Genomic DNA, 16,099 nt, shown 5'->3' on the forward strand with positions numbered 1-16,099 from the left:
TCCTTCCCCCCCGGGTTCGTCGGAAGCAAGGAGCCTTTTTTTTCTCCCATCTCATCCGCCGATATATACTCAGCTATCGGGATCTTCAGAGCCGTCCTGACTCTTTTCCTTTCCCCCCTTCAATCCAGCTTCAAAATTCCGCCTGCAAGAAACACCCCCCTTGCCCCACTCCACCTTCTTCTTTCCCTACCAACCCGGTGTTCCCTCTTACCGTCCGATGATTTACCGTAGTTGGATTTTCGTCAAAACCAGCCGGGCTTCCCTGTACGGTATATGACCTACTCCATGCGCTTTCCGGGGGAGGGGGAACGTTGGGTTCTTTGCCCATCACCATTCAACATTGGATGTTTTTTCCCGCCCCTCCCCCCTCTTCTTCCTCTTACTCACTTTCAACTCGTTCTGTCTGCCTTCCTGGGTATCTTTTGAGCCCAAAACCTTGTTGGTCAGGGCTCCCCCCGGTGGTTTCCACATCCACTGCCCTGTTTGCTTCCGCTAGTAATTTAACTACGTATCTCCCTCCTTGTCTCATTCACTTATTTCCCCATTTGCCTCCCACCTCTAACACGTGCACACGTCATCCTGCCTTTGTGATGACCGGGACGGGCTTTCTACTGGAAATGCAAGAGAAACGTGACCGGAGATACAATGGTCATTGCTTTAGCAAAGAAAACATTACAAGGAAAAAGACTCAAGAAAGATAAAAAAAAAGAAGCTTTTACATGGGATCTCCTTGACTGCAAAACCCCAAGATTCGACGGTCCGATCGGATCACTTTTGGCCCACGAGCTTGGGTTGCTCTCGGAAATCTCCGGGAACAGACCCAGGTTGTTACCACGGTATCAAATTTAAGCTCGCGGAAGTTTATGACCCAATGTCCATTTTTGAAAGAAAAACAAAAAAAAAGAAGAAAAAAAAAGGAAAAAAAAGATACACCCTAGATTGTATAGTGGTAGGATTAATAATCATCCGATTAATGGTAGCCGTTCACTGTCTACGCTGGCAGATATTATATACTGTGCTTATACCAGCAAACATCAGGTACCTATGTACGTAGTAGATGAATAGTGTTGCGATAGCGAATCATGAAGACCAGGGAAAGTACATCATCAAAGTTTTACAGAAGCTACAGTGGTTTTTGTTTTTTTGGTAATGCCTTTTTTTGACAAAAACTGTTTTTGTTATTTGAGAAAAAGCCTTGAAGCGGGCTAAACCCTGTAACTAATAAAAGGGGAAACGGAAAACACGCAACGGCCTGCTTCGTGACTGTCAAAAAAGTAGAACAGGATAGAAAAAGTCCATCGCTTCAAAGGAGCAAACAACAAGAGGCGCCAACAACAAGAGTCAAAATGCAAACAAATAACTCTTAATTTTGTCTCGGGGTTCAGCTTTCGCGTTGAGGGATGTGAATCTCTCCACTGAAACTCGCTTGTGATCTGGGATGCTTTTCTTAGGATAGAAAAGAAGAAAAATATCCGAGAATTTTTTTTTCCACATCTAGCAAAACGCCTACAAAGTAAAGAAAAAAGAAATAGTAATTCCATAGTCCAGCGCAAAAGAGATCCCATCATGATAGCGAACGGAGGTATTTTAAAGCGCAAATGTACACGGCTTGGAGACGAACAAGAAACAGGCAAAAACATCGCGGCCATCAAGCCTCAAAGATGAAAACAACAACGAGAGAATATAGAAGAACAGATAGCAAAAAAGTTGTACATGAAAAAAAATATCTACAGTCAAAATAGAGAAAAGAGCAACTTCTGTCTCCGGCACTTGTTGTAAAGGTTTGAACGGTACTGTGAAGCCCATTCAGAGACAGACTTGAAGAGCATGCTCCGATAACATGGAACAAACCTCACCGGTGAGTTGTGGCGTAGTCGTACCTCCCGCTGCTGCTAGGAGGCCGATGAGGGTCGTACGACTGTGAGGTCTCGTGCTCGCTTCCGCTTCCGCTACGGATGGCAGGCGTCATTTGAGGTGTGTTGAGTCCGCTGTTGTGCCCGACAGTCCCCATCTGGTTGTGAGGCATCGAAGATCGTCGCTGGTGTGAGCCGCCCAGGCTGGGGTCTAGAGCCGAGTTGTTCGTGGCGAACTGGGGCACCGCGCCGGGGTTGGTGAACTGGTATGTGGGTGTCATGTTCATACTCGAATTCGGCCATGGCGCACTTACGTGCCGCTGGTGCGTGCGTGCGGGGCTTTGTCCGTTCATGCGGCCGGATTGGTTAAAAGTGTTGTCGGTGCCAGTCTGGTTGTAGTTGCCCCAGGCATCGCCGTACAGGTTGCTGGTTCGTGGCTGTGCGCTTGCCTGCGGGACTGCGCTGCTTCCATAGGGAGAGCCGCTGTAGAAAGACTGCTGAGTCGCGGGCTGGCTGTAAGATGTCCCGTAACCGTATGACATGGTGCTGCTCGCGGTAGATGAACCTGAGCCCAGCTGGGGATAGGCCGACTGCATGGTTCCACTGCCGTACTGGTTGTTGGGCAACCGATTCGTGGATGTATCCCAAGAAGCCGAAGGGGTCAAGCTGGTTGGGGTAGGAAAGCCGGGGGAAGGACGCTGCATCGACATGCCGTATCCGTACCCACCGGTGCTCAGGTTTTGCGAGTGCGAAGCGGTGCCGAGGGATCCGCCAAATGCGCTGGGGTCATTGGATGATCGAATGGGAAGTGTCGTGGTCGGCTGTTGACCCCATGGGTTTCGCACCTGGCCATACTCAGTGCCGCGCTGGCGCTTGCTGGGATTATCCCAGTGCGACATACCAACGACGTCTTGCAGGTGGTCCAGATGGCTAGCGCCCCGGCTCGACTCGCTGAGGGTGGATCGGTGGCCATACCCATAGGGTGGCAGTCGAGACCGGGAGGGCGGGACGCGGGAGGGCTGGGGAGGAGCGCGTCGCTGGGGTTTTGTGCGTGGCTTGGGCTCTTCAGCTCTGTCGGAAGTAATGTTGGGGAGAATCTCGATGTCAGGAATCAGACGGGTTGTGCCGGCTTCGAGCTCGTCTTTGAGACGACGGGCAATTCCCAGTACTTCGTCCGTGGTGTAGCCATCACCAAGCTTCTCGATCAGCCATTGAGGAGGAGCTTGACCCTGCTGCGTGGCAAAGTCTGAGTTTCTTGAAGCGGAGCCGGGCTGGCCTTCGTCATCTTCCTCGTCCTCCTCATAGCCTTCGCCATCCACCCGCCTACGCTTCTTTCCAACCTGCGAAAGCTGCTGCTTTGTTTCTCGGCGCTTCTCCTCGCGCTTGCGGAGCTGTAGCCGCCACGAAGTGACAACGCCAGAAGAGCGGTTGTGCGCAACGTTGTAATCGCTCCAGTTCCGAATCTTGTTGATCTGGCGGATGACGAGTCCAATCTGTGTGAGAGAGTAGTCTGGACCCGCACGGTAGCGGCTGCGCTGGTAGTGTTTCCGGCAGTAGTGAACCCAGGCATTGTCGGGGATTTGCCTCGTGCAGAGCTTGTTGCGTCCAAAGATGTGAGAGACGGCCTTTCTGAGCTGCGAGCCCGTGTCACACGGCCTTACACCAAAAAGGCACCTGGGAGTAGATTCTTCATCGTAGTCAGAGGCTGCTCCAGGATCCTCAGCATCGCGGTCTTCTTCAGGTCCCTCGACCGTTGGATTTTCCCAAGGCTGTGTGGCAGGCACCGTTGAGGCCGTTGTTGGAACCGTCTGGTCGCTTCTGGTGGCTGAGCTGGCTGTCTCTTCACCGTAACCATCCTCATCCGAAGGGCTTGAAACTCGACGTGGCTGATCAAACATGTTAAAGGACTGGTTATACGACATTGACGGCGAGTAGGTCGGAGGCTCAACGATGGGCGCTGCGAAGCCTCCCGAAGGTTGATACCTCGCCCGGACAGCTGGGAAGTCGGGCGCCGAGGCCGACCTCTTGTGACCCGGCTGGTAGCCGTAGGCCAGCGTGTCACTGGTTCTTCTGTCGATGGCATCCATGAGTTAGCAGTGACTTGGATGGGGATGAACAAAGGAACAATTCAATCCATGATCATCGAGAAGATGACGGGGGGGATGGGGGGATGAGACTAAGGTAGACAAGCACAAAGACTGTGCTGATGTGCGCGATAAACGTTTCAAAGCACGGCTATGCACCATGACCAGGTGCATATACACGGGCGAGGTAAACGGGGTCAGAGCGCGGTGAAGGTTTGGTTGAAGCGGTTGTGCATTACATGAAGCAATGTTCCTGCGCCGGCAGCTGCGCACCTGACCGATTCTCTCTCTCAGAGCTTTGCCGACCGACTTAGATGACGATGCTTCGAGGCGGAAGAATATGCAGTGGAACTAACCACAGATCAGGCTGGCTCTTTTTTTTTCCCTGTACGGCAAACAGAAAACCTTGGGGGGGGGGGAAGAAAGCTCGCTCGGCGTTGCGATTCAAAAGCCGGCTTTCTTTGTGGAACAGGCAAACTGAGGAAGTGCAGAAATACCAAGTGCGAGATGAAGACTGATGCAAAATCGACAATTACGACCTAGTTGTTCATGACCAACAACTGACCCAAATTTGATGATATTGTAGGTCATGACCAGTCGGCTTCTGGGAAAATATGGGTGATGGGAAAGTAGAATCTCGGAATGGAACATTGGACAAACGCCGTAGTTCATCCAGCATGGTATAGATACTTCCCATTTGCAGAGGCAGTGACTAACTGTCTGATTCTCTGCGCACAGAAGGCATAAGGTGGCATCTTTCATCCCGACGTTTTGAGGTGGAAACTGGGGGTCCACGTGACGCCTGTGAATAGTAGCGGTGCACTGCTCGTGTGGTTTCTGATGGAGGGGGGGAAAGGCAAGAAAGAAAAAAAAAACAAGTGCGTCACTCACCTCCCCATGTCCATCACCGGTTCTCTCACGTTTGTTGGGTTGCTGTTGAAGAGTATCGCATCTGATGGCGACTGGGCACGATGCGATCTAGGTTGTTCCGACTTCAAGCCATTGTCACCCTCGTTAGAATGAGCCATGACTGCCGAGTTTTGAAGCTCCATAGAAGTGCTGTTCAACGTGAAGGGAGAGAGCGGCTGCAATGCTGGGTCGACCAATGGGTCCGAGTCGTTTCCCATCATCACCCGCGAGTTGGGGTCATCGTGGATGGCAGTTGCGTTGCTGTTGCTACTGCTATTTCTGTCGTTCTCGTCGGACATCTTGGCCTCGAGTGATGAAAACTCATTGATTAGATGGTTCATCGGCTGGAACTCGCTGACGGTTGACAGAGATGATATCCTAGAGTGCGTTCCAGAGTTGTTGGAAGAGGCCGTTGTGTAGGATGATGCTAAACTGCTGTGGCTGTCGGAAAACTTGTGCTTCGAGAGCGAGTGAGGACTGCTGGGCTCCATGTGGTGATGCTCCTGTGTCGGAGACTCGCCGTACAACACTGGCTTGGTCGCCAGCTGTGTCCGGATCAGCTTAGTATCCAGAGTTAGCGGCAGAGAGTAGCCACCGGCATCCCATGGTGTTCTGCTCCTGTTGGGTGTGCGGGACTCGCTATTACTGCGCGAGACCTCCTTCTCAGACTGAGGAGTGACAACTCCGGTGGAAGGATCCGTCGTGTTGGTGATGATTGATGGTGTTGGCGTCATGTTTAATGGGTCTTGTTGCTGTTGCTGTTGTGTCATTCTGCCCGCAGCACCTGCTGGTATTAACAGCGAGGTCACGTCCATTTTGTCTTGCGAGGGCTGAGGGGACGTCGCCTGAAAGATGGGACGAGCTGGGACACAGGAGTGCCAGCTATCCCTTGCTCCAACGACCTGAAATCAAAAGAGCAGGTCCACGAAAAGAAGAAGAATGAAATGTTGACAATGTTGATATCCCCAGGAGATCTGTCTCGCGAATAACAAAGATCGTCCTACACCTGGTTGCGCCTAATATCTCTGATTGGCGCGAGTAATCCAGCAGCGAATGTCACAAATCCTCACAGAGGAAAGTTGCGGGCTTCAAGCTTTGCAATGGTGACGGCAAGTTGATCAGGAATGATGCGCGGTCCTTGTTTACAAGGTGTGGCACTGCATTCATCTGCAAAAGTCGTCGATGAAGAGTGTGTATATACTCATTCAGAGTCGGCGTCGATAAGGTTGCTGAAAGAGAAAAAAATCAAGTAGAGGGAAAAAAAGCCTTTTTTTTGCTGCGCGACTATATCCGCCAGTCGGTGTGCGATAGTCTCATCCGTTGTGTTGGGAGGATCTGCCTTGGCTTCCGCATGGGCGTCGCAGAGACGAAGGTGGTCAAAAATGGAGAGGGTTATAGGGGAATTTGCTGTTGCGGGAGATCCCAGACTTATGTGTGACACGCGTCTACAAGCCCTAAGCCCAATAATCAACGAACCCAGGCTGATATGATTATCAGACCTGTCGACTGGATCGACGTTTGAGAGTCGCACTGACAGGCCGAACTGGGATTGAAACACGCGAAACGCTCTGGGGCCGGGAGAGAGAGTCGTTAATAAAGTCGTCTTAAGTGGACGGGTTGGCAGTGGAGGAGGTGGGCGCGTACCTCTCAAAGAGCTTGGTGGTTTGCGACCTGTTGGAACCAAAAAGCCAACGGGGTCGAACAAATTAATAATGATATGTGGTGAAAAAATACGATCGACTCGTGTGAGGAAGCGTAAGGTGAAGAAAAGAAGAGATGGGGATGTACGTCTGGGGTGACTTATTTCCAGCTCGTCCCGTCCTTGTTCTTGAATCGTCCTTGAAGAGGCGAGGGGGAGGGGGCAAAAAGATTGGACTATGTAGGGAAGCTCGAAAAAGTAAACGTCTCAAAACGGAATACGGATCGACTCCAGGTCGGTATCGGCACAGTTTAAACCCAGTTGTTCGAGGGTCGGAAGGCTGCCCCTTGTGGCGTGCTGGGATGTTAGTGGAAATCTTCCGGGCTATCACAAGGTAACCGGTGCTGGGTCCAGGAGGAGGAGGAAGGGGGGGGGGGGGGGGGTTGATTGAACAATCGGGGACGGACATAGCTGTCTCCGTACTTGAGTGTCATACTGTACGTGAAAGAGGGAGAGTGCAAGTATCGATGACAGTATCTCTTCGCATGTGAGTTGCTATTCGCAACCTACCAAGTAGATAGAAAGCACATGGAGTGATTCCGAAGGCTCTGAGTCGGACAGACTTTAGGTTGTGCTATATTGATAAAGGTAAAAAAAAACGAGTACATACCTACTTTTCGGTAGTAAGTTAGCAATAGGACCGATAGAGACACAGGGAAGGAGAAATTGTATGCCATCTTTTTACCCGAAGAAAACTAAATTGAGAAAAGGAGGGGAAAATATACAAAGTAAAAACGAATGAGTATCAACGTCCAACGGCTTGGTCGCCGTCGTTTGGCCGTTAAGTGGATCCCTGGTCACTTTGAGACTTCTGGAAACCAGAGTGACCCATATTTACTACAGTGGTACAGTATCTGTGGAATAGTGGGCTACGATCACCCAGGGGAAGGGGATGGCGTGCAAGGCAGGCAGGTAGGTAGGCAGGCAGGCAGGCAGGCAGGCAGGCAGGCGTTACTGGGTAATTTCAGCCACGAATGGGATGGATTGGATGCCAAGCAAAAAGCACCATGGTTTGGGTTTCTTGGTTTCCTCAAGCAGCCCAGCAGTCTGATGTTCCAGGATTCTTATTTTTGTGCTCCCTACACGTACCGGCATAGTTACTTCTCAGCCCTCCTGCTGCAATAAATAAAAAAAAGATCAAAGTGGAGATGTGCAGTGTATGCAAACAACCTGGATGATAGGTCGCTGTGCTAATTAAACTATTTCTAGAAATGATCCCATGCCCAGTTTACTACCTACCTATAGGTGGTAAGCAGTATACCTTACCTGGGGGGGCAGCCTCTCCGCGTTGGATGATCGCCAGCGTCCCATCTGCTGGATTTTTCTGTGTTCGGGTGGCAATGTTCGGCACATGTTCGTCAGCATCAACTTAAGCTTCTGTCGCGTGAGAGTTGGACAGAAAGATGCCGCTTTAGGATGATGTGGAGGATTATACGACAGTATGGAGATCAGCAGCAAAATATCAGCGCCTGCAGCTCGTCTGGTTACATCGTAACTCATCTAGTTCAGCTCAAATGTTGTTTTCTTCTTCTTCTAGTAATTTAAAAGGCTGGGCACGTATTCGTAAGTAGGTAGTTGACAAGTGCAATGCCCAGTCCTTCTCTCCGGATCCGGTTTGATGTCAGAGAAAAAAATAGAATACTCTTGGTTGAGTGCGGGGGGGCCTAAGAGCTAGAACAAGTTTAGTCTAGGAGTATTACGAGATTTCTAGGCATATTCTCCTTTGGTTGCTCCATTAGCTTCTTGCGCTATCCGGTGCTCGGATTCTCTAGGTCTGGTCTAGTCAAGTTTGTAGCATGGAGTTGTCCTACCATAACCCCAGTTACGAACTCATGCAAGGCGAACTTCAGTCGTCAGCTAGACGATTGGGTAGGTATGCACCTCAAGTCGGGGTTGTTTGACAGCTTGTCCATCCCGTCCCTTTCGCAGCTCGTTCGCCTCGACTTTCACGACTCGCAGCCATCTCAATTGTTCCCAGCACTGCTGACAATATACCGTGCTTGATGTTTTCTGGACGTATGTTGTGAAAAATAGAGGCTCTACATAGTAAAATCGAATAAGGTAAGGTCTGGGAGCGGGCGACGTATCAGCCGTTGGCCCCCTTGGATCCTTGGGGCAGGGGTTTTTTTTATTTACTTATTTATTTATTTTTCCTTTGCACCTCGTTGTAGTTGAGAAAGTTGACGCCCGATTGGCTCCTGGAGTTTTGAAGGGATCCATGTTTCAGCCTGGCTGTGCTGCATCTCAAAACTTACTATAGTAACTGGGGGTGTGTGGGACTGCGGGTGGGTGGGTGTCGTGTGTCTGTGTCTACCTGAGGGTTCCGAGTGGGGTTGCGACTTTTCCACACCTCGCCGGACCCTTGCGGTAGCTTGCGGGATGTTCCCTTCTCACCCGGCGCCCGACCCTCAACATGGACCGACGCCAATTGGTTCACCATAGCGATTGCTCGGAGAGCCGCCACTTGCGGCTGCTTGCGGACACGAGTCGCATGACAAGAATTAAGGAGGCCTACTGCGCAAATAATCACAGGAACGGCGAAACCCAATTGGCGATTGCCTTTGAACAATGATGACTGTATATTTTCTCTCTTTCATCTTCTATCCGTATTGTCCTTGGCCCTTTGAACCATTATCCTTGTTGTGCATTGCCAATGTGTGGCTTGCAGCCATCATCTCTCCTCAACGTATTTAGCAGATAGGATAGCAGGACCAAAAAGAAAGAGGGAAAGAGAAAACCAATCCACTTTATCGGATGACGGCGGCCAGGCGGGGGCCTGACATGACATGCATGAAGATTCAGAGTCTGACGCCAAAAAAAGAAACCAAAAGGGCATTGCGACGTCGCCTGGACTTTTTGAGTGTTTCAACCGGTTCTTAGTTCATGCGGTCGATGGAGCAATCGACATCCGGACACCGGCCCATGTCAACTCGGACGAACAAGGACTGAGAGGGTGATTTAAGAACAGGAGGAAGAGGAAAAAAATAATTGTGATAGAATAACATAAAGTAAAAGAAAATAAATGAAGAAGAGAAAACCCCCACTGGTGGGAGCCAATAGACATGACAAGTCTCTTCAAACAACGGCAAGAAAATCTCCCTTCACTCCAGTAACTCCACGCAGCCAATACAGGTAGGTTGTAGCTAGTTGCACTACAGTAGGGTACCGTCCAGTAGTCTATTATTCGTCGTCTGATCCCTTGATCTGCTCTCCCCCATACCGAGGACCGAGAATGGGCTGAACGAATGGGCTGCCAAAAGAGCCTGCTCAACAGGTTTCCAATCCCAAAATTGGAACCGCTATCTGTGGCCAAAAAAAAACCACCGCCCCTAACTGTAACTTGTCTTGCTAAATTCCTATTTTAATTGTTTTGTTGTGTTCCGCCGATTTTGTGTTGCAGACTACTACGCTGTGCTTTTTGCCAAGGCTCCTACTGCTAAACTTAAACTTCGAAGCTCAAGGCAAATGCAATGCATAGACTCCACCGCGGGTTTTTGTCCGCCGATGTCCATTTTATTTCCATTTTTACCAGACGGTTAGATGCCATGTATGTACATGCCTTGAAAGGTACTTGGTCTCACTTCCCAGGTAGGTAAGGCAAGGCAGTAAAAGTTGGCTCGGATTCGTTAATGTCTCCTGGTGCTATTTTCTGGTTATTGGCATGTGGCCATGCCCTCAATCTGCCCGGCCGCGTTGACTCCCGATGCGCCGATTTACAAACACTGCGGGTATCTTTAGATCTGCGACTTTGCCTATTGCGTATTCTCTATAAACTATATGCTGCTTTGGTGACAGCTTTTTCTGCTGGGAAATGAGCCTCGTAGAAATACTGGGCAGACAGATTAGAAGAAGCAAGTACATATTTACCGGACTAGACTAGATAGTCTAGATGGACATCTTTCACTTTGGCCATCCCACTTCAGGCCAGTCCAATCCATTACTTTATCCCTTGTGCGATTGAGTGATCGAGTGAGGCTGAGCTGGCCTCAAAGCATGCCTTACATACCTTACCTCACTGCACATCCTTTTGCGGTGGGATGACACCTCCGAAAGCACGTTGCGGTGAAAAGGAAAAAAGGGAAAGGTGGACAAAGTACATTTGGTTTGCCCCAAAGTAACTACGGCCTCATGTTGTGGATGACGGCGGGCCTGCTGTACGCCTAGACCTGCGGCATCACACAGGGCGGTCGCTCCCAGAGAAAACTTGATATCGTTCATCCGTCCTTCTTGCGCGGCTGCCATCTGTGGTGGTCACCCTCCTGTTCATTCATTGAATTCCAGTAGGCATGGTTCTGCCTATTCGAAAGAAAAGCAAAGAAAGAAAAAAGTAACAGAAAATAACGTCAGTGCGCAGTCACGGATGCTTTTTTTTTTTTAAAGCTCGCTCGCGGGTTGCTTTCTCTTTTTCTGTTGCTTTTGCTTTTGCTTTCAACCTCCAAGGCGGCACAGGCTACAGGTTTGACAGAGCACCCAAAATGTGCTTGCTTGCATTTCATTGCTATCTGTGGCTTGGCTTGGGGCGCCTACCCGTCCGTGCCCCCCTGACTTCCATACTTGCTGATTGCTGCAGTTGGTCTCAAAAACATTCAAGAGCAAAGCCCTCTGCCAAGGTCTTTCACGCAGATGCAGGTTCAGTAATGAACAATGATGCATGCTCATGGGCATGAGGCTAAGAACAAGTGCAGCTGCTTTCGACCGACCGAAAGCTCGCGCGTCCTCCAATCTTTTTTTTTTTCTTAGACCAAGGTCACCGATTTAGGGAAGGCAGACACTTCGTTCCATTTCTAGATCTGGTCTAGTTGCTTTCTAGAAGCCCGTGGCTCGGTTAGCGGAAATGGCGCCTGCCGTTCGTTGATCATGGCTTGTTCTAGCCCAGAAGCAAATCCACACCTTATAGGAAACGTCTAATTGTCATCGTCGTTGTTTTATGTGCATCGTCTAAATACAATGCAATGTCTTTTGTGTGCGTGTCCCCTGCATGTCAGCGCCCACTAGTCCAAGGCACAAGTACAATGAAAAGTTGAGCTTCTCCGTCGGATAAGTACAAATGTGCTTCGACGATGCCTGCCGATAACTCGCTGGAGTTGCGCATATTTTCCTTTGCGGTTGGAGCGCTTGTGCGATGGCTTTTGCCGAGTATTGTTCGTGGTTCTAACTTTGGCATCTCTCGTAGTGAATCCCGATCAACTATGTTATGCTATTTTCAGGTTAGACGGGCGGGTTAATAACAACATGCAGCTGTATGTACTACGAGATATGCCATATGGGACCGAATGAATGACGATGACATATCTGGGCTCACTAATAGCCAGCCTGTCGATGCAAATTCCTCGGCATGTTCATATTTGTGATATTGATGTTTTCGGTAGTATACAAAGTTGGCGGGTAAAGCATGAGAGCCGCTTCTTTTGTTTTGACCGTACGTTATGGAGGTTGCTTTTGCCAAAATTACTACATGGCACTGGATACGTTGTGACGTAAAGACAGGGCTGATAAACGTCATGCTATGTGCAGGATACTTCCATGCCTTGTACGTAGGTGCGGTGGTAATCTGTAACTTCTTCCTACCATATATGTTTATACACATGTTCCTTGAGCAGCCCCTTTACTGTGTCTGGCGGTGTTGCATCCTGCTCAGGCTTGAACCGAGGCAAAGCTGCACCGAAACCCAAATGCTGCCGCCGACCGTCACCATGCCGATGATAATGGCTTGCTAGCAATAGTGTGCTTGATTGATCATAAAAAGTGAAGATATCCTCGAACTGACCAAAAGACTATGCGTAGAATCATAAAAAATATACGTTAAATTCAACTTGTACCAAGCGCAGCCTTGATAGCACCACAAGCCACCCCCTATTGCTACTAATACCAAATATGTTCCCAAGGATAACTGGGGGCTACAGATTCGGCAAGGCTTACACCGGTCTGCAGGTACTGATGTGTAAAGGAGTGGACCAACACCAGAGAACGATTCTGGCGGTCACAGTTACACAACAGAAAACCGTTGATCGAAATGGATGTCTCAGCTTGTGGAGCAAGGCAGATGAAGACTTTGCCAGCTCAATGTCATATCTTGTAAGTTTTTAATGAGCATCGGACAGCTCTCATAGAGGCCAGAACAGTACTCATATCAGGAGAGAGTCAGAGAAACAAGAGTTCGTTGGGTCGTCGAAGAACTCATCGAACCGGCCAGCCAGCTTGGATGGATCGAGGCGCACAGCTTCAGGTGCTACCTCGAGGCCACAAGGGGGAGCAGTACACTGGGTACACTTGCTCGACTGAGGTTTCACAGGAGACAAGCATGGTTCGGAAGCATCCCGACGGTTGATGGTGCCAAGATATGGATATCTGTAGAGTAATCCAGGGGCTGCTCGAACAGGATAGAACTGATAGCAACGCCTCAAATACTTTTTACCTAGTTTGGACTGCAATAGGTAGGGACTGGGTTTTGGTAGAAATCTACACGTTGCTCAATACTGATGAAAGCCTACGGCCTCGCAGTCGACCAGAACCGTGGCATTCAGTCTTCTGGTTTGCTAATCCGCTGGCATGATGCCCATTCCGAGGCAAGCGTGGCTACATGTCAGGTTACACGTTCATAAATACCACATCATCCAGCATGCGATCGTCGTATACGGGCTCGCCATGCATGTCATAATGCAGGCCTGCATCTTTCCGATAATATTGACATGCTCCGTAACATATTCTTGTCTCAGATATATCCCGTCGGGCAGTGGCCTCAACTACCAGCATGTTGTGCCTCGAGACATAAACGTGACTTAGTACCTTGTGCCCCCTGCAACTGTCCATTTGAACATCTGCATCGACCTTAGTCCTCAAGCAAGTAAGCAAGTTGGTAGCGTCGTATACCGTATGCTTACGGGACGCAAATCATATGACCGAATCCGGAAAGCTGTGATACAGACACAACTCTTCTCAATAACTCGGCAAACATGCACGGAGCCAGCCAGCTGGATGGAAAATTAAGATTGCGGGCTTCTATCCCCTATGTAGCACCCTTTTTAACTAGGTACTGGTATCCTCTTACAGCTGAAAGCCCATAGAAGGGCTTCGGCTGGAGGATGGCGCCCTCAAGTGCGCTGACGATCCTTTGTAAAGACTTTGCCAGATAAACGCCTCGCTCAACAGCAGTTCGATATCCTTCTCAGTCCACTCCTTGGTAGGCAGTGACTGGAGAAACATCATAATCTCCTGAAAGTCCATCTTGGTCAACTTGGCAGACCATTTCACCAGGAACGCCGCGCAAACATATAGATGAAATTCGGAGAAGCCGTTTTCCTCGGCCTACGAAGTGGGATTGTTAGTGAAAGTCTCCAGTGTTTCGTGGTAGGAAGAAACAGATGATCCTCACCATGTACGTATCCCACATCCTGATTGTGTTCTTCACACTTATCTCCCGCATGAGCAGGCAGTTCATCCACCTGAAACTGAACTGTATAAACTCAACATTCTCTCTTTCCAAGTGCTTCGCCAGCTGCTCATCTATTCTAGCCGTCAGGTCCCGTAATGCGGAGACCTGCCGCTGGATCCCGGGCTGCGCCACTATGTAGTGGTCCTGGATGCCATCCAGCAGCTTCGTCAAGCACCAAAAGGTATCGGCCTCCACTGCGTCAAGGACGGCTCTCGGTAGCTGGCCCGGATCCATGCCTCTCTCAATGTCCGGGTCTGTAATGTAGGTACCCAGAAACACCTGCCAGAACGGTGTGACGAGGTCGTTGATACCCTGCACATAGCCACTAGCTGGGTGCCGCACGGCCCAAACATACAGTATTCTCTCGAGTGACCGCTGTGTGGCCTCGTACCCGTAAAGCTCAATGTGCGGGTTCGTGCGTGGCACATCGATGCTGATCTGATGCCATATCGCCTCATCCAGGCCCCTGCCACCCCTGCCCGGCGTCGATGCAGCGTTGCTGCTACTGTTACTGGGCTTGACACCACTGCCGCTTTCGAATGCTTGCCGCACACCATCAAGATACTCCTTGCGCTTGCGTTCAAGTACCGCAACACGCCTCTCGCTACTTGTTGGCAAATAGCTGAGCAGCAATTGCCAGGTCATGGCGCGTACTTCTTCCGGCACCCCAGACCACGCCAAAGCCCTCAGCTCTGTCAACGGTATCGAGGATGACTGTAGTATCTTTTTGAATTTATTGATTCTTGTTATCCTGGAGTTTGCCGCATCGATTTCCTTGGGTGTAGCATCGTGCGGCGTCGATGGGTGGCTGATCAGGTGTAGAGCATTGGCTGGGTCTTTCAGAATATCCTTATACTGTGGTCGTAATATCTTGCCTTCGCTCTTCTTGGATATCGGATATGCAGATGATGGTCGCTCAATTGCTATGTCGCCAGTGTCTTCGAATTGTCGCATCGCAAGTGGGCTTGTTACACCAGAATGACTGACGCTCCTCTCCTGCTCCTCCGCCATCCTCCGCGTGTTTCTCCTCTTTGTGCTGGAAAGGCTGGGGAGGCCAAAGTCATCGCCGTCGTCATCTCCATAATCCTCGTAATCATCGCCCTCGTCCATCTTCCAGTCATCGTTGGTCCTAGAGAGGAAGTTCACGTACGACTTGATCGGCGGCGAGCCCAGCCCAGGCGCCGGTCTTGAAGGCGGAGACGTCATGATGTTTTTCGGCGGTTTGGAAAGAGGAGCTGAGGGTGGTGTATGCAGTCGGGATTGTGGTCGTGAAGAGCTGCCCGAAACGTTTCTAAGGTTGGCGGGCAAATGTGCGCGTGCGCATTAGTTGAAGAGCAACGACCACCAGGATATGCAAACACAGATACAAACGCCTGAGCGCATACAGGGCATCAATTTTGAGCATATCGGCGTGCGAGTACGCTGCGCCAACGACTTTGCTCCCATCCCGACTCCGCGCCGAAGTCGAGGGCTGCCTCCAGAACGGAGACGCACTGCTAATACCGAGTCAGTCTTAGGGAAGCAAGCTTTGGTGGGTTAATAACATACTCTGATCGGTCTGTTCCCCGTGCCATTGTAGCTTTTAGCAACCTAGACCGTTGCAGAAAGACAAATGCACTTGCCAAGGGCAAGCATGTGAGGAGGGTTCACATACCGACTTGGACCATCTCCTGCTGCGGACCGTTACCGTCAGCATGTCAAGTAAGGCTCAATGGAAGCCACCGCCTATGGCCAAGCCAAGCAGAGAAAACGTGGGGCGGTGATGGCCTTACCTGCGGAGGGACCTTCTTGCCGCTCCCCGAGCCGGAGGAAAACATGACGCCTGAAATGTGAAGAGAAGCGGCCTGTGCTGCCTCTCCGGATGTTGTTTGGTACTAAGTCATTGCAAGGGCTCCGTCGGTCGGGATCTGTCTTCCCCAGTCTTGGATGTCTGGCCTCGATTGTTTGCGCGACTGGAGCTCCCGTGACGGCAGCACCAATTGATTGCCCCTCCCTGGTACCTCGCGCAACGACGCCAGGGCGGCCAGGGTGGGCTGAATTATGGGGCATGACCGCCCCGACTTGTCCTTCCGCTTAGCGCTGCCTGGCGCCAACTGTCGTCAGCACGGACCCGCATGGGATT

At 50.4% G+C, this 16,099-nt stretch overlaps 3 protein-coding genes across 3 annotated transcripts; 1 reads left to right on the top strand and 2 right to left on the bottom strand.

Moving 5' to 3' along the window:
- Window positions 1-1,812: 1,812 nt before the first annotated feature.
- MGG_16198 (uncharacterized protein) lies at window positions 1,813-6,176 on the bottom strand. Its single transcript, XM_003709551.1, has 2 exons — window positions 4,829-6,176; window positions 1,813-3,923 (listed from the first exon to the last, which is right to left on the bottom strand). Exons 1-2 carry the CDS (start codon window positions 5,659-5,661, stop codon window positions 1,853-1,855), a joined length of 2,904 nt encoding a protein of 967 aa, XP_003709599.1. The 5' UTR covers window positions 5,662-6,176; the 3' UTR covers window positions 1,813-1,852.
- Window positions 6,177-12,608: 6,432 nt separating this feature from the next.
- On the top strand, window positions 12,609-12,904 carry MGG_16199 (uncharacterized protein; the record flags this gene model as incomplete). Its single annotated transcript, XM_003709552.1, has 2 exons — window positions 12,609-12,620; window positions 12,656-12,904. The coding sequence occupies 2 exons, from the start codon at window positions 12,609-12,611 to the stop codon at window positions 12,902-12,904; spliced, it is 261 nt and encodes an 86-aa protein (XP_003709600.1).
- A 612-nt stretch (window positions 12,905-13,516) lies between these two features.
- On the bottom strand, window positions 13,517-15,970 carry MGG_06874 (TBC1 domain family member 22A). Its single transcript, XM_003709553.1, has 5 exons — window positions 15,750-15,970; window positions 15,526-15,650; window positions 15,363-15,473; window positions 13,918-15,268; window positions 13,517-13,850 (listed from the first exon to the last, which is right to left on the bottom strand). Exons 2-5 carry the CDS (start codon window positions 15,549-15,551, stop codon window positions 13,590-13,592), a joined length of 1,749 nt encoding a protein of 582 aa, XP_003709601.1. The 5' UTR covers window positions 15,552-15,650; window positions 15,750-15,970; the 3' UTR covers window positions 13,517-13,589.
- Between the last annotated feature and the right edge of the window lie 129 nt (window positions 15,971-16,099).

Source organism: Pyricularia oryzae, chromosome 1 (genome assembly GCF_000002495.2).
Source record: "Pyricularia oryzae 70-15 chromosome 1, whole genome shotgun sequence".
NCBI lineage: Eukaryota > Fungi > Ascomycota > Sordariomycetes > Magnaporthales > Pyriculariaceae > Pyricularia > Pyricularia oryzae.